Source organism: Coccinella septempunctata, chromosome 2 (genome assembly GCF_907165205.1).
Source record: "Coccinella septempunctata chromosome 2, icCocSept1.1, whole genome shotgun sequence".
NCBI lineage: Eukaryota > Metazoa > Arthropoda > Insecta > Coleoptera > Coccinellidae > Coccinella > Coccinella septempunctata.
The window spans coordinates 14,864,713-14,886,382 of record NC_058190.1 but is presented as its reverse complement, the minus strand read 5'-3'; the positions used below and the strand labels follow the sequence as shown (position 1 = coordinate 14,886,382).

At 35.4% G+C, this 21,670-nt stretch overlaps 1 protein-coding gene across 3 annotated transcripts in view; it reads right to left on the bottom strand.

Moving 5' to 3' along the window:
* The window catches only part of LOC123306664 (nephrin-like), a 721,736-nt gene that overhangs the window by 20,922 nt on the left and 679,144 nt on the right, over positions 1-21,670 (bottom strand). For all 3 annotated transcript variants that reach the window (XM_044888766.1, XM_044888768.1, XM_044888767.1), the window contains one exon: positions 18,949-19,364. In XM_044888766.1, the coding sequence (XP_044744701.1) occupies positions 18,949-19,364 (416 nt within the window). The remainder of the gene's footprint in view (positions 1-18,948; positions 19,365-21,670) is intronic.

Genomic DNA, 21,670 nt, shown 5'->3' with positions numbered 1-21,670 from the left:
GTAGTTCGGTAAAAGCCCTTTACTGATTTCCAGAAGCCATAGAAACATGAATTTGATCAGGATTTCTTTTAACTCAAGAATTTGCCTAGTTATCGTTCCTAAATGATCAACCTCTCTTATACAAGGTGTCCGTTATCAATGTCCAAATATGAAGAATTTCAAATTGGTTTTTCTCGATTTTATTTTCACTCCTGTGTCCAGCAGACACGAAAAATGACATTTCAACCTAATATTTCAGGAATAAATGAGCACAATAACTAACGGATATTTTAAATGAGTCACACAATGAAACTAAACTGAATGACCAATTTTTGAAAAACTTTAAAACCCTTCCAAAACCATAATCCTTGAAGTTCAACATGAAAATGATAATGTTTGTCCGAATAAGTAACACATATCTACATAGGTATTATTAGTAACTTGTGTATTTTAACGATTACAGAGTTTTATCGGCATCCGAAAAAAATTTATTTATGAAATGGATTAACACAATTTTTCTTTGTCTTTTTCAACGCCCGTTCGTTTTTGTATCCAATATTTAAATGAAATTTTCCGTTCTGATTTAATTTTTCGTGCCTGCTGGACGCAGGAGTGGAAATAGCCTTTTGGTTACTTCTGAAAAAATGTAAGGTTTTAAACTGTGTACATCATCATGGAAAAAATATAGGGTGTTACCTTTGAAAAAATTGAGTAAAAACAATTTGAAATTCTTTATATTTGGACATTGATAACGGACACCCTGTATAACAGAGGTTGATCATTAACCATGACTAGGTAACTTCTTAAGTTAAAAGAAATCCTGATCAAATTCATGTTTCTATCGCTTCTGGAAATCGGTAAAGGGCTTTCACCGAACTACTGTTTCGTCGAAATTTTGGTGTTATATATATATATATATATATATATATATATATATATATATATATATATATATATATATATATATATATATATATATATATATATATATATATATATATATATATATATATATATATATATATATATATATATATATATATATATATATATATATATATATATATATATATATATATATATATATATATATATATATATATATATATATATATATATATATTTATCCAGCATACTATGTTGCGTCCATACATTGTCTTTGAGCCATACACTATTGCGTCCTGAATAATACTGCGTCCGTATACCGGACGCAACATTGTTTTTCAAAGTTTTCTCTGGTATTTCGAGGGATTCAACGACAGGGATGGTCGCAAATCGTGAAGGACGTCGAGAGCTATCTTTGGAACAACTATAGATTTCATTCATCTTTTGATAAAAGAGTTATTCCATTTTGAAAAACATATCTCCAGACGCAGTAAAGTGCGTCTCATGAAACCTAAAGTATATTTTTAGTTCACGCAAATTCCGCTTCGGGGGCGCTTCAAATGATGAAAACTGATATACAGTCAATATACGTCTTTCACACGACGCATAATGTTGCGTCCTAAATCTGGCAACTGTGTATACAAGTAAACCAAGTTGTATTTGCACAACTGAAATGATTTAGCTTCCTAGGCTCCAAGGTCATCCCGAAAGTCTATTAGGTGAAGAATTGGATTCTGTCTCTAGAGCAATAGCAGGTCCGATTAAAGTGCCCTTATGGTGTTCTTTTGACTGATATTGTCATTATTATTTTTTCGAATGAAAAAAAATTATAACTCACGTGAATTTTATTCCACTTCAATTAGAAATCAAACGATAACACTTTCCAGAGAATAATCGGATTTATAAATTGACATGAAAGGTATCGCTTTATCCGCTTAAGCTTATGTCATCTCATTTCACTTGAGAATTAAATTTTTTTTATTCCACTGGATGAATAAACGTCAACTTCCCTGTATTTTCCTCTTCATTTCTTTTTTGTTCCCGAGGGACCAGGAACCTAGCTATAGAGTCATACGGTCATACAGAGCAGTTTTTGTTGATCGGTCGTCCTGTAGGCCATCTGGCATTTGTGAATTGATGTATTCTCCAGATTCTATGTTCTTATGTTGTTATCTACTACTTTCTTCATTGTCTTGAATAGAAACGATGTTGAATTCATTGTTCTTGAAGATTGTGGGTCCCCATTTTGTTGTGAAGGGAACTTTTGTCCTTCTCCATTTTCTGTGTATATGACTCATTCTAAGCAGCTTCTGTTTATCTTCAGAAGATGAAGACGAATCACTTCTAGGATTTTTCTTCACACTTCTGGTGATCTATATAGATTGAAGGTGAAGGTCTATATTGCTGTATCGATTCTAGTTATGGGTTTACTACCTGTGAAGGTTGTTTTGGGGAAACTGAAAGATCGTTCCTGTTCTCCTTCGCTGAATTATCCGTCTGGCTTATTGAGCGATATTGTGGGGTTGATTACTCCTTTTGCCATGACCTTTTGTATTCTGTGTGCTGTGGGATTAGAAGTGACATTACCACAAAAATTAAAAAGTTCTACAAATTATGTCAACTCTTGTATATATGTAGTGTCCTTGTAATATATTAATTAATAAGGACTGTCTGTCAAAGTGTATATCACAGAGATGCGTGATCTGATTGAATTTAGAACAAATCATACTGTATACAGATGACTGAAACAATATATTTGTTCTGGGCGTAGTAAGGTTGAACAAGCGTACGGGTCTAGAACTTGGGCGTTCTACATGAAATCCTACTCTAGCGAGTAGATGTGCCATTCAAGGGTCCATGAAGGAACCTCAAACAAACAACGCCCTTCCTGACATCAAGCTTAACTGCACCGAATTTATTCAACAAAACAGCATGATCTTACTCGAAAAAACTTCTTTGAACAGCCTCCATTAGTCCGAGAGTTGGCAACGAAATTCGGCAAAAGTTTTGTAGTGTTTGTGCTGATTCATATACACCATCAAAACTAACTCATATTTAATTATGATCCATTACAAATCTTTTGCCGATTTTCGTCACCACCTCTCGGAATATATGTCATTGTGATGTGATGGCAATCGTATATTGGGTTCCAAGCAATTCATCCAAACTCCAGTTTGCTCGTCACAAATGTATTGAACAGCAAAATCATGGTTTCCGGTTCAGAAAATATCTGCTATTACGCACGATGAATTCATACAATCTTGGCCTCGTACCAAGTAAATGATTAACATGAGGAACATATGTAAAAGTAAATAGTTCTTTTTCCTGGTGTACGTGGCGACATTGTACTCAAAAATGCTCAATGGTAGTTGATTTCTGCCACACCAAATCAAGAATGAGTCCACAAAGCACGCTGCAGGAAACGCAGTCTTCAATAGTCGGCATGAGCCCATGCACGAATAGAATTAGTTAGATGCATCCTCACTTGTTCAAACTTCCGGGAGTGGATAACTGGAGTGGAAGGCCTCTAAAATTCCCTGATCGACTTTTTGTTCCAGGTCGTAATGCGAGAGGTTTGGCCAATTAGTTTCGAACTGTTGTAAGTTTTGCTTCAGATGGAACTTAATGGTGGATCAGTTCCTCTTTTGTTATTTTATATTCGATTATCCTATGGTCAGAGATGGTCATTTCCCAAGCTTAAACACTTCTTCTGGAAGCTGCGTTGACCATTGTCACGTCCAGAACCCCTTTTCTTGCCCTAGTGACAGAACCCTGTGTTGTCCCCACGTTCTTGAGATAGTTCTTCATTCTGCCAGAGTTCTGCAGGCCAGAATAATCTCCAATTCTTTCTTTGGTCTTTGCAGGTACAAATGAGAGCTTTGGTTATTTGTCTATGCCATAAACTTCTCTCAGTTGGAAGTAAGGAATTCGCATTGTGTCTCTCTATATACCCTGATGAAGTATGAATTCTGCAAGCGGACAAGATGTGCATAAGAGTTTTCGTCGATCACGGCTAGCCCTGCAAGATGTTGAGGTGACCACTTGCATTATATTCTTCTTATACTACCTAGTATTCTAGTATCTAGTATCACTCCATCTTGATGAACAAATCCTCCCGTTTCCGACATCAGCTCAGCCGACTCCAGAAAAGCAGAAGATGATTTTTACAGCAAGTCATGGTCTTTCAATCTCTTGAAATATATAAAGTATATGTTTACTCATATGATATTCGAATGAAAACTTCAGTTTTGCTTGTCAATCTGGCATTCTAATATCTTTTGTTCTGCTGGCGTGATAGATTTTCCTACTAGCTTAAGATCGATTCATATGTCGGATATTAGCTTCTCCAAAGCACTCCAGCTCTTTGACTTTGATTTTATGATGAGCTACTATTCCCTAGAGTGGGTCTTGACCTCTCAATATTCTCTTATTCCATTTCCAACTTTTGTGTATAATGTTGGTATTGCAAACTTTGAAACCCCTGTCTTCCTGCATTCGAGGAAAGTATATCCTTTGTATCGAAGAGTTACAGTTACAGTTTGTTCGGCGCATCTGTCGAATCCCCCAGACCTGCTACCGCGACCAAAGCGGTCTATTGTGGCACACAAACAAGCTCAAAGAGCTAAACTTCTACCTCCAGTGCCATCTTCCAAGCGAACCTTGTCTGCCGCTGGGCAGTCACTGAGGATATGCTCAATGGTTTCGTCCTTCTATAAGCAAAGAGAGTCCTTGTATATCGAAGAGCTAGGATGCAAGCTACGATTCATATTCAAACTCTTCTATCGAACTCGAGAATTTCATTTGCCGTCCATTTAACTACCCTGAGAGAGTAGTGACTCTCCAGTTTGCCAAATTGTTCCGTAGGATAAACGTAGGATAAACTAACAACTGTGCAGTTAATGCATTCCTAATTAAAGTTATCTCCAGAGCACCACTCTCTCACATTCATTTTTTATCAAAAAAAAAAAAAAAAACGAAAATAAAATATATAACGTTTTTAAAATCATTACATGATCACTAAAGCTCTTCTTGACAAAAAGACACTCGAAGAGTGTTTGAAACTTTCTGAAATACGATTCCCCAAGTGAGCAGTCCACAAACTAAAGATGATAGCCATCATAAATACAGGGTCTTTCACGAGGAACCTCACCCATATTTATACGGGAAACTACTGAACGTATTTTCATGAAATTCAGCACTTATAAGTATTTCACGATGCTGATGAAATCTAAAATATTTTCAAGGCATGAGTACCTCCGGTTTTTCCGGAAATGACGTCAACTTCCGTTTTTCAAATTAGAACACCATTTTTTCATTGCAGAAATAGATTCCTTAGAAAATTTCAAGTTATTTTGATGTAACATTTTTCAGTTTTGGTTGGAAAATTCTCTCTGAGCGGGAAAATTCGAAAAAAAAATCGAAAATAGAGCTCCGCTGAAACAAGAATAACTTCGAGGTTTTTGGATGGAAAATTTTCATTTTTGGGATTTTTCAAGATGTAAGATTGATGTATCCACTTTAAAAAATCGAAATCGCGATTCATGATACAGGGGGTGAAAAAATCGCTTTCAAAGTTAGGGATGACAAAATCGTGAAAAATCAATTTTTTCAAATTAGAACCCCATTTTTTTATGGCAGATATTGAATCTACGTTGAAAAATAATGTGAGTGTATGCATCACTCCCTTGCCCTAAAGTGGATATTTTCTGAGTTATTCACAAAAAACTGTTTTTCGTCTTGAATTTTCAGCTATTTCTTTTCCCTTCACGCTAAAAAGATGAAATTTTCAGGAACTGTTACTTAAACCATGTTTTAGATTTTACTACCCTAATATGCAAGAGAAAAAAGTTACAGGTTGTTCCTAAATAGATGGCGAATTTTGATTCGAATTTGTATCGGAAACCTCTTTATTTTAACTAATCGGCCATCAGTTTTCTCTCCAGTGATAAATAGATAATTCCTTACGAACCATATGCAAAAACTTACCATGTTTTACATTCTTTTTTTTTAATGATAGATATCATTAATTACATCTGCCAAATTCCTCTTTATTCAGTAGCATTTTGTGTTTACCATTAATTTGGTGATATTTCGTATTAAGTTATAAAATCGATCACTATGCCCAATTTCACCAATGAAGATTATTTAAATCTCATTCTACTTCATGGAGAATGTAATAAAGTTGTAGATAGAACGATTCGACTGTTCATTGAGAGGTTTCCTGACCGACCCAGACCAACGAGAGATACCATTAACAGAACCATGACAAACTTGAGAAATGTCGGATCTTTCGTTAAGAAAACTATACACAGAGAAAAAAGTGTAGTAGAAGATGAGAACAACGAAATTACAGTTTTTGCATATTTTCGTGTGAATCCTCAAAATTCTCTCAAAGGTGCCGAGATTGATCTGGGATTATCTCAATCGAGTGTTTGGAGAATATTAAAAAAACATAAAATGCACCCATATAAATTCAATAGGGTACAGCATTTGAAGGAAACTGATTTCGTCAGGAGAACAGAGTTTTGCGAAGCTATGATGATTCGATTTCAAGAGAATGAAAACTTTTTGGACTGTATAATTTGGACAGATGAATCTACATTCACAAAGAATGGTTCTTTCAATAGGCATAACAGTCATTATTGGGATGAAGAGAACAACCACCACTTCAGACAATGGAACTTTCAAGAGACCTGGAGTTTCAATGTTTTTTGCGCCATCAAAAATAATGCAATTCTCGATGTTCACATTTATGATGGGACTTTAACTGGTAAGATAGAACACTACACATGTTTGCATTATTTAAAGAATGTTCTCCCTTAGGAGATAGATATTCTGACATATTGACTCAAATAATTGAGCCGCTAGTACAGAATCATAATGACTTATGGTATCAACAAGATGGCGCGCCTCCACAGAATTCACTCAATGTGTCAAATATCCCCTACAGGCTATTTGAAGATCGATGGTTGGCAAAACATGGTCCACATCTTTGGCCATCACGTTCTCCCGATTTAACTCCTTTAGACTATTATGTTTGGGGTAGGATAAAAAATATTGTCTACTCAACTCCCCTGACTGATAAAGAGGACTGCATAGAACGAGTCAGAAATGCGTTCAGGTTTGTTTAGATTTTTAGCTCCATAGTTTTGAAACTCAATTTGGTTTCTAAACACTTTTGCAGATCTCTTCCTCCCGATGAAATAAGAAGAGCAACGCACGAAGCATTCCTGAGACGTATAAATAAATGTCTAGAAATTAACGGTCAAAACTTTGAGCATCTTCTCTAGTTATAACTGCGAGAGTTTGCCATGGTTCTCCTAATAGTAACTTGAAGTCGGTTTCAAGAAGGGGTGAAAAATCTACAGCATGGTTCAAATAACAGTTCCTGGAAATTTCATCTTTTTGGCGAAAAGGAAAAGAAATAGCTGAAAATTCAAGACGAAAAACGGTTTTTTGTAAATAACTCAGAAATATCCATTTTAGGGCAAGGGTCTGATGCATACACTCACATTATTTTTTAACGTAGATTCCATGTCTGCCATAAAAAAATGGGGTTCTTATTTGAAAAAATTGATTTTTCACGATTTTGTCATCCCTAACCTTGAAAGCGATTTTTTCACCCCCTGTATCATGAATCGCGATTTCGATTTTTTAAAGTGGATACATCAATCTTACATCTTGAAAAATCCCAAAAATGAAAATTTTTCCATCCAAAAACCTCGAAGTTATTCTTGTTTCAGCGGAGCTCTATTTTCGATTTTTTTTTCGAATTTTCCCGCTCAGAGAGAATTTTCCAACCAAAACTGAAAAATGTTACATCAAAATAACTTGAAATTTTCTAAGGAATCTATTTCTGCAATAAAAAAATGGTGTTCTAATTTGAAAAACGGAAGTTGACGTCATTTCCGGAAAAACCGGAGGTGCTCATGCCTTGAAAATATTTTAGATTTCATCAGAATCGTGAAATACTTATAAGTGCTGAATTTCATGAAAATACGTTCAGTAGTTTCCCATATAAATATGGGTGAGGTTCCTCGTGAGAGACCCTGTATAGAGGTGTTTTGAAAGATGAAAGTTGTAATAACTGGAGCCAATACGATCACGTCATCGAGTTCGAATAATCCTACTGTACCAGATTCTAAAACATATGTGGCAACTACGCTGGACGCAACAACATGCTAATGGTGAAAGATTGAATAAAATTCGGACGCAGCATTGTGCTACATATGAAAACAAAATATACGCCGGACGCACTAATGGTAGCACCATGAAAGGACGCAATAATGTGCGTATATCAACTTCTTTATTAATAAAGATATTTGAGATCAGAAACGACCAAACTACGTAATTTTTTGCGTAGATTAATATACTTCGATCAGATTCCACCTAGGTAGCGTATTTCTGGGAGACGCAATAAGGTTGCTTTTTGAAAGGACGCAATAAAGTATGCCAGATGTAAATATATATATATATATATATATATATATATATATATATAAAAGATCCGTTCCGGTAGAAAAATATCCCTAATATTTTGCATCATGTTAGAGGTATTGAAGAGCATTGAAAATATACAAAAATATACCTAAGGGGTGTTCCATTCAAAAAATCACTCATTTGGGAACATCCTGTATATCAGAAAATAATTTCCTGAGATGCAGAATTGAAAGTACAAAGGGTATGATTCTCAACTGAATTCCTAAAACGTCTGGTTTGGCAGCTATGGAAGCCTAAAGCACTATTGCAGGACCCTGTATATTATACATAATTATCATTATCCTTATTATTATAAAATATTATTATCATATTATCCTGATTCCCCGTAGGTACCAACGAACACCGCAGAGGCTTTGTGAGCTTGTCAGAATCAATAACGTCCGTTAAAACTTTTGAAAGAAAACAGATAGGGTAGGCGTAGGTTTAGGGTCCAAATGTGCCTATACAAAGCTGCTCTACAGAGAGCATTTCGCTCACATGATTTCGGCTCTAAGAAAGAGGTTGCAAATTTGCCATATGTATACTCCATTCACTTTTATTTTAGCAGTCGGTTGGCCATGGAACCTTGATACATTTCATACTCTGTATAGTACGAAAATGTGGGGTTATGCGATTATGTCGCTTGTCAAAACATTTTTGGGTTTAAAATCAACGCTATGTTGCCCGTTCTACGTAAAAGTTTCTGTTATTACGTATTTTATCACAATGTCGAATCTCTTGGGAATATATGTGACGAACATAATTGAAGTTTATACAGACCAATTGGAGGCATACCAAATCCAGTTATTTGCATGGAAAATACAAGAGATCAGTATAATATCATAATATGCACTAGCTTGAGAAGAGTTAATGTTCGTCATCTTCTTTGGCGAGAGTTTGAATACGTTACATCAGCTGTAGATTTCAAAAATATTAACCCGAAGATGAAATGCATATGATGCAGTGGTTGGGAATGGGTATATCCCGAAGGAATTAACAAATAATTACAAGAATGTTAAGTTCTTCAACAAAAATCATCTTGCATCAATATAAGTAAAAGGAATTAAAGGAAGTTTCAATCAAGATGAACTTTACCTTTGAACCAAAATTTCACATGAATAAACAATTAACAGGAAAACTGGCGCGTATTTGTGGCTGTTCATCTTAATACGTACATTGATATAATAATAATAATAATTAGGTATTTATTGGTACCTGAAGACCTTTACAATGTATAGGACAAGTCAAATGAAAAATCAATTTTTGGGAACTTATTCCATAACTTATTCTACGAAACATAAAATTCTCAAATGCTACCACTTTTTTGGGTCTCCCAATAAAAGGAAATTCTTTGTCATCTTCTTCATTCACAATCTTTCTGATTGTGGAAATATTCAGCTGAAATATAAGTTTGGATTCAGATGAAACATTATTTAAATTCTCTTACATTGAATATGTTCGCTACCGTCTGACGTATTGTGGATTTTAGAATATCAGGGTATAACTATTTGAATGAATGGACCTGAATTCTAAATAGCACTTCCTGAAACCCCGTCTCTTTTTTCAATCACTTAAGGCATTTTCGTAATAAAAACTGATATTAGTTGTGGCAACGGCGTTATGAAATTAACGACATTTCATGAGTGCCAACCATACTCCGTTCTAGTTACAAAAACTTGAGAAAATTATTTCATGGCCAACAGACTGCTAAAATAAATGTGAATGCAGTATATCTATATGTATCATGTGTGCAATTCAGTTTTTAGATTTTACACTTTCAATACTCGGGATCGTTCAGTCATTGGAGGATATAGGTTCCCGTCGCTTGCTACGGTGGAGAATCAGGATAATATAATGATAATATTATACCAAACATGTGCATCATGAATCTCAATTGATTTCGATTGTGATGGTACAGTTTCATAATAGGAAAGCTGAAACTTAGTTATTGTTCCAGTGTCCATTGCCGCAAAAAGAATGGTTCAAATCTGCAGGGCCTTGCATTCGACATTGATGTCGTGATCGTTTGGTCAGAAAAGAAACTTCTTTAAACAAACTGAAACGGAAGGAAGAATCAAGAAGGCGCTGAGTAACAGTTATGAAACCGAAACTTTTACATCGTGACCGATGAAATATCTGGCGAATTTTACGTGAGGATAAAGTGAGTGAGGATAATGGAGATAGAGATAGCGTCCGCTTTCCTCAAAGTTTATAACACTTCCGCTGACTTTTATAATAGTGATTCCGCCCGCAGCCAACCAGATACTGGTAATAAGATGTGATGATTGGGGACTGCTATCGAGCGTATGAGTATAAGATTAGTAATTTATTATTCAGTGAGTAGGTATATATTGTCATGATGCACCATTTCGTATTTTCCACACTGAAATGAACATTCAGTAACTCTATTTAGGTATCGACTTTATAATGAGAGAGAAAAAAATTTTCTAGGGAGATAACTTTGCATAGAGCTCTGAGGCTCTTTTAATCTTTGATTTCATATATAATAGCATTGAAACTTTATTTTATCATTTACAATTAAATATTTCCCAAAGCAAATACGAGATAAAATTTTGATGTTGTTGATCAATGGATCCTCCATTATAATATTTTATAATGATAATATTATGGAGTTCATTCAAAATATCCCATGTCTAACGCGTTCTTGAACGAAGTAGTAGAATTGAGTTCGGAAGAGATTTAACACATTGGTACCTTTCTTCTTATATTTGAATTCACTTTGATGGAATAACATTATTACAACCAGTTCGCTGAAGTTATTCTTCAATATTGCGTTTCACAATCATACAAGATTTTTTCCTGATCAAGCTGGTCTCCATGTAGGTTCATCTTGCAATTCAGGAATAACGGGCGTCCAAAAAAATTCTAAGAATAATGAAATAACGAATAAAAATTAACGTATACAGACTTATCGACGTTCACCATCAGACCAACAATACACTCACAGGACCTTTGAAGTTCTTCAATGCTGCCGGCAGAAATAACAACGGAAGTGTCGTCAGCAAAAAGCAGTAAACAGGCCAAGGACACAAGAAAATTTTCACCGTCATAATTCTTCCATCGAGAAAACCACGCAACCACTCCAAGAAGACACCCCTGAACCCTAACTTGTAGCACTGTTCAAGTATGAATTCAACCGGAAGTGAATCGAAGGTCGAAGGTAGATAAAAAAACTGACCGGCTACAAATAGGTTCCTATCTAAACATTCATACACTGTTCGAAGAACTTCACTGCCGCTGATTGAGTTGAGTGACCGCTGTGTGCAGAAGGTATTATGCTGAATCTGTTGAGATAACTCATCATTCTGTTTGAAACAATTTTTTCTAATACCTTGGAAAACACTATCAGAATAGATATAGGGCGGTAATTCGTTATTTCATCTAGTAGACGGAGAGGCAGAGCAAAAAAGTCTCTGAATTTATTAAGCCTGGTTTTTTCTCAAGTGATTACAAGCATACAATAAAATGCTGCGGTCAGTCTAGTGGATGTTAGAACATGTGCCTCAGGTGCGCGGTCACACATGTCGTGATCACCGACATAATAAAATCAATTTCTTAAGGCTGAAACTTTATAAACTTCTGTGTTTTAGAATGTAAATCAAAATTATGATAGTCAGTCAACGTCCAATCGTGACACAGCTGGTCAGTCAGCTTTAATGTGCTTCAACGCTTTTATTTTTCTTCAGAGTCTTAATGGTTTCTTCGACCTCAACTTTAGTTATAGGATTCAAGAAAAAATTGCAGTTAAACATTGGCGTTACCGTGCAAGATTGTGATATATCATCAACATAACAAGATCTCAGTTTAGAACTTCTGTTAGAGTGGAAAAACATTTTGCGAAGATATCTGCCAGCAATTTTGGATTATTGCACACATAATCCCATTCAGATTGAAGCTGAAATCATTGCTACAACAATTCGTTCTTCCAGTCGAATCGATAACTGTTAAGGCTGATTCATGCTAGACCGTGTCGGGTCCGGGCCGGGACCCGGACGGGACACGGTAAAATAATTATATGAGCAATTTCAATTGACGCATCCACACTACACCGATTGGGACACGTGCCGTGCCCGTGTTTTCAGAGTGGCGATCCATTGCAACGGCCCGGAGTCGGTCCCGGCCCGGCTCCGACACGGTCTAGCATGAATCAGCCTTTAGTTGGGGGGCCGACGATGCTAAATCGGGATTTACTCGAGCGTCGCGGACACTTAGTGGATTTTGAAGATTACAAGGTAGAAAAAAGAGGTTCTATGATGTATGCACTTTCAGCGGTGGGGAAAGCGTCTGCAGGTTTTCAAGGATGTAAAAAAAATCGTCAGGTGTACATACTCGAGCGTGTCAGATTAAGATACTGTATATGCCCTACGTTTCTCTGATGATAAATTCATGTTAATCTGACAGTTTGCGTGGTGGGGTTGTCCGTACGGAACTGTTAAAAATGGTAAAAAAAATTGCGTGCGTGTCAGATTTTTAGAGGATATGTTAATTGGACCCACAGGAAGCTACTTTTCAAGAGACTGACAATTCGTACGTGACGCTAGGTCACAGTGGCCCTTCGAAAATGCAAAAAAATCGTTACTTGTACATACTCGAGCGTGACAGATTTTCATACAGATGGTTAATCCCGGTCTTGCAGACGTGTTGACCCATTAATCTGACACTAATCAGTGTGGGTTTTGTTAATCTGGCAGTTTGAAGATGATAACAAGGATTTTTTTTAATATCTCCCTTCCTGTACCTCTATGTAGACAATAAAATTCTGTACATCTTTTGTCTGAAGCAATTTTACATACTCTTAACCGTTTTCGAGTTAGAGTACGCTAAGGGCGTGTAGCTTAGCCACACATGCGAAAGGCCAAGGTTATTGTAGAAAACCAGATTCATCGCCATATATCTCAAGAACGTTCAAACGTAGAAAAAATTGCTTCGGACGAAATTTGTAGAAAGATGTTATGCTCTACAACTTTTATAATGAATGGGAAACCAATTTGAAGCCCAGGAGAGGAGATAATTGAAATATACTGATTTTTGTGTCCTTTATGGCCAATTTTTGTTGTTGCTGAAACTGTCAGATTATATTTTTTCCGTTATTCTTGAATCATAATCTTCAAATAAAAAAATTCACCACGCTCGAGAATGTACACGTGACGTTTTTTTGCAAGTTTGCGCAACCGCATTGTACGGACTTATGCCGGCCATAGACTTCGTTTTTTTCTATCCGTTCGTATCGCCGCGATTCGAACCGACGATTCTGATCGCCGTCCTGTTTTGTCCACACACTTCGTTAAATCCTCTCAGTTATTTTTCAGTCGTTTTCGAATCTGTACGTCATGAAAAGGAAAGATCTTTTAGCAGTGGCGGTTACTGTCTTGAATGAAAATAAAAAAAGCCAGTAAATTGCCTGCACAAATTGATGAAATCCGTAATAAATTGTTTGTTTGCTTCTTAACCATCGTAGTTGAAATTACTAATATAAATAAAATTACAGAAAAACAGAATTAAATGAAAGCTAGACGCGACAAGTTCTCCGCTAATGAAAAATATCCACCGATTGTGAACGAAATCCCCACACACTATCGATTTGGAACGAGAACCAATAAACCGTCGTTCCAAAAATCAAGCTCCAACAGATATTTTAACCGACGATTTGGCACGACGGATGGTTCGAATCGCGCCGATACGAACGGATGAAAAAGAACGAAGTCTGTGGCCGGCTTTAGAAAGACTCACAAACCAGGAGTTCATCTGAGACCAGTTGTTAGTTCCATAAATTCGCCTGCGTACAATATTTCAAGATACCTTCATGATCTGCTATCCAAGGTGACTACAAAATTTTATTACAACGTGAAAAATTCATATTCATTTGTTGAGGATATTCAGGACATTGCACTTCCTGATGGATATGAGATGGTGTCCTTAGATATGATATCATTGTTCACGAACATTCCAAAACTGTTAGTTGTGAAGACCATAAGGTCAATGTGGCGAACGATTTCTGCCTATATTATATATATATTATATATATATTATATATTGACCATAGTATGTTCGTCAGGATGGTTGAATTCTTCTTTGATTCGGGCTTTTTCTCTTTTAACGGTCAATTATACCAACAAATAGAAGGATCGGCGATGGGCAATCCATGGTCTCCAGTGCTTGCGGATTTAGTCATGGATTATCTTGTTGGGGAATGCCTGACGAGATTTCCGTTCGATGTCCCATTTATAAAAATTAATGAGACGATACTTTCCTGATTGCGCCATCGCATGATTTGGTGCGGTTGCTGCAGGTTTTTAATGGTTGTCATCAACAATTACAATTTACAACGGAAAGAGAATCGAATCGAATGCTCCTCTTTTTGTATGTCATAGTGCACCGTGCGAAGAGTAAAAACCTGTTGACGGACTAGTATATGAAGTCTGCAAGTTCTGGTCGTCTTCTAAATTATTTGTACCATCATCATTTCTCCTATAAAAGCTCCATAGTGAAAAGTTTATTTCACAGAGTTGAGTAATCCTGACTTTTGGCAGGTTAACTACTTGAGAATACAATCATAAGTGGAAAAGAACAACTATCCTCGTGATCTAATTAAGAAATTCAAAATAAAGTTTGCCAATTCTGGATATTTTTTATCAAATATCATCAAAGCAGATGAAGAAAACCCAACAGAGAGGAATTGTCTCTCGAATAGTGTCAGTTCGATTTTCGGAGAAATAAGATTGATATCAAATTCGTGTTTTATGATGGCTAGACTGTTAATGCATTATTTTAGCCGTTAAAGGACAAAATTCCAATTTCGGATAGCTCCAACTTAGTGTACTGTGTACCTTGTTCAGATTGTGGTAGATATTATGTGGGCCAGACAAAGCAATACCTACAATCCAGGATAAAACAACATCAATATGACTGCAAAATGTCAAATGTCTGGCTCGCCATCACTTCGATGAACTAAATAATTTTGATTGAGAGTAAAAATTTTGGACTCTGAACCTGTATGTAGGAAACGCTGTATAAGTGAGATGATATTTAATAGGCAGGCACAAATAGAAACGCAGGTTGGTGAGGTGATGCACTGACGCAGGGTGACGCAGCTTTTTCCTGCACTGCACGTACTATCTGACAAGTCACTTTCACGCTTTATTTGCTCGGTCTTGTTCTTTTCTATGTTTTACAGAAACTCACGCTGCGTCACCTCACTAACCTGAGTTTCTAACGTGCGGTCAAAAAAATTTGTCGTCAAGTAGGCTATGGAATTTTGAACGTCGATATTTCGTGTCGTTAGAATATCTAACGAAACGTCGGCATTATGAAGTTGTTTCATTGAGCCTGTCCTCATCCTGTGAGAATACCTTCCAATATGTTTACATATTTTCATTTTGGTAAGATGAAGTTCGGTCACAGAACATCAACCTTCAAAATTTTATAGCATACTTGATGACGAATTTTTTTGAACGCACCTTATATATGACTTTCTGCATTGTGTAGAAGTTTTTTAAGAATTTACTAATATTTCAAAATGTGGAACGGTTATTCCCTATTTTCTATGACTAATGAATAATTAATGCATATTTTTCTCCTATAGTTCTTTTCAACACTGAAGTTTCAAAATGGTTATTTTTGTACACCTTGTGTTGAAATTACAATTCATAGATGCCGTTATTTATGATTCGTAATAATGTTATCAAATTCAAATAAAATGCTATTGATGTTGAATGTTTTGACAATAAAAAAGACCAAGCGTAGACAGGTGAGGCTGAGAGACCAAAGTCGATTGCATAAACGAAAAGTAAGTAATGAGTAAAGAAATCTTAAGATATGCATACTGCATAGAATATAATATTATATGTGTTGGCCACATAATAATAATAACTTTTTTCACCAATAATAATAATATAAGAAAATGGGAAAATGAATGGGAAACGTATGTCTAGACAAAAGGAGATAAAACCCTATAACAATAATCCATATCTACACTGGATCGCAAAATTGACCGAAGGAAAAAAATTAGCCTGAATTGAATTTTGAATATCTTTCAAGTTTTTTGATCAATTTATTTCAATTCGATTTTACGAACAGGATGAATGGATATGTACGTAGACATACAGAGTAGCACTAAAATTGCATTTTAACTTCTGAACATGGTGCAGAAAAATTCAATAACACTCTAAGTGCAAATGCTTCAGATGATGCAAGTGAGCTACTGTCAAGCAGAGATAATGAAGCAGAGGACTTTCTGTTCTGTTGGAAGAGATAGTTTTTGGCTGAAATTGGATAAAACTAATAAGCAAGATGATTCTTCTACCAAATTTGGGCAATTTTGAATACTCAGAATTATTTATGCCATTCTGAGGCTCGGTTGTTCAATTCAGGTTCAAGCCAAGATTTAAGTTGATTTATAATTATTATTATAAGTCTATGGTTGATCCTGGATTAACGTGACAGATTTGAACGGAAATGTCAAAATTAATCCAGGATTCACTTTAATCACGAATTGAACAACCGGGCCTGAATGAATCATTTTTACTACTAGGCCCAAATTTGTCCCATAAATTTCATGGACGCCATTTCTACACTTACACATGACTGCAACTTTAGCACGGGATTCAATCCGAATTTACTAGATTAAAGAGAAAGCGAATGATTTCTATTATTGATTTTGCATAGGAACTTCAATGAATTCGCGTCGTGCGTTTCGACTATTGTTGGAAACCACTCATTCATTAATAGTACCTATCCGATGCATAGCATTATTCAATGAAACATAACGCCGAATAGGACGGCAGCATTTTGTTGCCGTTTACCGGCGTAGATAAATACAATGCTGTTATAGATTTTTCCAAAGCATTCAGTGATGGTTAAATCCAATTAACCATTTTGTGGCCATCCATGAGGGATATTCACGAATACTTGCTGCAGCACTTTTTCTCTTGTTGCAGTACACTTGCTGGTTGATTTTCCTTCCAATATTGGTCAAAACGTACTATTGAGGAGAGAATTTATCGTGGTAACTCATTCGAAAACAGATTTATGATATCAAAAATAGCTATAGTCCTGAGAACCGATAGCAGTGAAAATGATGAAAACATACATTCAAAAAGGTTTAATCAAAATCGAACCAAGTCAGTTTCAAAGGATTTCCATATTCATATTCACAATTTGGATATGTGAGAAGATTTCATGATGACAGTCTGGGTTTAATGCCACCTTCATGAGGGTGGTTTTTTCGAAACAAACTCATGATGGAAATTCGTCCCCACGAACCTGCGAGTCACATTTTCGTTGGGACATCCCGTATATTTGTTACGGGCAATGTAATTATTTAGGTCAGTATTCATAATGCTTGGTTATTATGAAAAATGACCATTAAAATCGGGCAATTTGATAAATTTGAATTACTTTACGATAATTTCTCACATTGCCCGGTCATTATAAATACCGCTATTATTTCTTTGGGCACTTTGATTAATTGACAGCAATAGGACAACCTATGTGAAGAGAAAGAACGCCGATATATTGAAAATTAGGCAGAATTCTGCAAAAAATCTAAAAAAAGCTGAAAAAATGGTTCAAACTTCTAACCTAAAATACTCTGATGCTAAAAAAGGTGACACAGCTAGAGTTCGAGTCCCAGATGCCGACAGAGGTCGCACCGATAGAAGAAATATTTTGGCATTTGTTCTTGAAGTAACAGATGATGATCTGTATAGATTAGGCACGAAACACGGAATTCTAAATCAACTTTATGCCAGGAACCAATTGACAATATATAATGAGAAGTTTATATATGGCGAAGATATTCCACAGATAGAGATTTAACTAAGAGAATGTGCAAGATTGTCATCCAAGACAGGCTATAGTCGATGTGGCTGTAAAGGTAGCTGTAAATCCGACGAGCGGAAGTCTCGTAAAGAAAACAAGCTATGTAAATCGAAATGTCACCAAAGTGGAAGCTGCTCTCATGAATAGACCCTGTATTGGCCTGTATTGGTACGTATTGACATTTTGTGTGAAAATAAATTTGTAAGTACGTACATATCTAATACATTTTTTTTATTTGGACTTAATAAGTTTTGTTTGTACTTATTTCATCGCCACCGGTTTGTTTGTCAGCATGTGAAATTTTATTTATTATGTTTTGTTAGTTAGGTATGAAAAAATTTGTTATTTTTTATAAGAAATATGAATCATATATAATTTTCAAATTGCGCACCTGATTTTTAGCATTATACATAATAACCGGTCACTGTAATATTTGCAACACAATTTATCATTTTGTCATATTCTTTTGGGCACTTTTTAAATTGCCTGGGCATTATAAACAATGCCCAATTATTTACATTGCCCGTAACATATTCATTCACTTATAATTTATACTGAATTTTTCGACCAACCATATATCTACGTGCTCTGAATTATTCCTCTATTCAGGTTCAATGTCCGTTTTGTCCTGGAATATTTACAAAAATAAGAAACTTTGGACAGAACAATTTATGTATTCATTTTTGTATATAAAATTTGAGTTTTGTTAGAAAATATATATTATTCAATTAAGCCAGTAATATTGAATTCCTAGACATAACTGACCTTTTTGTTGTATTTATCGTACGATCCATTCTTTGATTGGCTGTTAGGACTCTGTATCCTGCTTACTATCCTGGAAGGTGCGTTATTAAGCCTCTCGAATGCCCTTTCCTCGTCTTGATAGTCATCCTCGCCGTTACTTTGAGGTATAATATCCGGGTTCTTTTCCTCCAAACTATCCACGCTGTCATTCAGATCTTTGTTAAGAGGCTCCGTACTTGCTTTGTCTCCATGTCGAGATACTGACCTTCTTCCAGCTATTGATAGACCGCCATCGTCGTAATCTTTGTCGTCCCTATCGCCACCTCCCCTGATCCGTATCACAATCACAATGATAACAGCAACGAGAATCAATGCGGCTACCACACCTATCAGGGCTCCTAATAATGGGGTGATTTGTAGAAGGACAGGCGTTGATGCTGAAATAAAGAGATATTGAAGTTAATTTTTACAGAGATGTGATGTCAATCACAAACTAGTCAAGTTTGTTGGTTAGCAAATTATATAGGGTAAAGCTAAACAATTTCATTTTCTATTAATTAAATGTTGCTTATTCTACTTCAACTCTGCTTTATTCAACTGAACAAACTCAATTATTTTGAAGCTTTGTAGTAATTTCTAAATATTCATTTCTTCTGAGAAAATACCTTAATTTAAGTTAAGTTTTAAGTTAACAAAAGCTGAAAACTTTATACAGTGGTTTAGTATTTCGGAATCCCTTCATAAAACAACTACTACATCTTATTTTTGGCACTCTAAATTATTATATGTACAACAAATTTAGTAACCCAAGTATACCTATATTTACAATTGGAAACATGACGTAGACCTATTTATACTTAGTATACCGTGAGATATCACTGACCATTGAACTATAGTAATTTGAATGATAGAAAAATAATAGTTGATTCTTCCTAATACATAAATTTAGTCATTCACTAATTGAAGCTGTATAAGTTGAGCTGATACCTTTGATAGGTTTGATGAACAATATACCTTTTTTATAAAGGGGTAATTATTTCTCACCTAAAACTATACCTCACCTAAAACTATATGCAGAACTACAAGAAATATTTTCCTAAAATTTTTTCTTAGTTCTCGGTTCATACTTTCATTAATGTTGTGTGATAGTGAAATTTCTTCCAGTATTTGGACAATTTTTATTTTTCGATACTTATCAAATCACCGACGTTTCGATCATAAATCGGACCTTTATCAAGGATTATTGATTTTAAAGGAATTGGGTCATCTACAAAAATAAATTAATCTGCTCCACTGGGGGCTTCTTCCAAAACAACAGGTGAAATTCTTGATATGTTATCCAGGATGAGGATGAAATATTATATTTCGGACATTTTGAGTACCTACAGCAATTATTTTTTAGGAACCGAAAATTGGCTCATGTCTCCATAACCCATGGAAGAGTTGAACAGGGGGCGAGAGAGACTTGACCATAAGTTTGTTTATCAGGAAAAACATTGAAAGAAAACAATTTCCAATTACCAACGATTGTCTATGTCGAGGTTTTCATCATCAGATGTATCAGTGTATCAAATACATATTTTGTATTTCAGAGTCACTCTCACTTATTCCCGATATGGTTTTTTGAACTTTTGTATATTTTTTTGTATTTATTTCTATAATTAAATTTTTTTTTTGAAGCAAACTATTATCTGAGCTCAGTGCGGGAAACTTGGACCACTGCTTATGTCTCCCAAACATTGCATGGGTCAAGTCTCCCGCACTTCCTTCCATTCAACAGATGTTTTCTTGAAAATGTTTGTATTATTAACAAAAGCTCATCGTTTGTAAAACAATATTAATCAATGGAAGCAATAAAACTAAATAACACCACGCACCTATTAAACTTTTCAGACAGTGTAACAAGAAATTCGGGGGAAATTGAGAATATCACTAATTCACATATGCGGAAATCAGTTTTCATTCAGTCCTCAGCCCCATTTGGAATCACTGTTTATTTAAGTTTCGACAAGATGCTTGATTTCATGAATGAAGATTACTTGAATCTTATTTTTTTTCATGGTGAGTGTAATCGAATTGTAGATAGAAGAATTATTTGAATCGTCATTGGGAGATTTCCTCACCGACGTAGACCATCAAGAGACACCATCAATAGAACAATGAATAGAATGAGTACTTTTGATTCCTTTCATAAGAACACAATGCATCACATTACCTATGAATGTCCGACATCAGCATTTTCTGGCACAATTTTTGACTTTTTACATGCAACCCCTCAGGCCAATTTCTTAATCAACTGAATATGACTGAATTTTTGTCTATACAATGTAACTTTTGTTGTGTTAGTACATTTTGTTTGTTTATGTATGTTTGTACACGACATAAGCTAAATAAATAAAAAACAAAAAACGGTCAGGAAACGTTGTGGTTGACGAGAATAACGCAATTAGGTATATACCTATATTTTGACGTATTTTCATGTGATTCGGGAAATTATCTGAATGTCGCTGTAACAGATCTACGATTGTTGTTTTTGCGTCAGGAGAATTCTGGAAAAAAGATGCGCCTTTACATATTCAATCGCAACACTTTCAAAAAATACAATCTGCGATGCAATATCATCATATATATATATACTATCTTTACTCTTGTTTTATATTTTCGGTTTTTCGAGAACACTAATAATGCAGGGTGATTTATAGCGATAGCCAATTGGACGTGCATGTGGGGGTTTTCGACAATG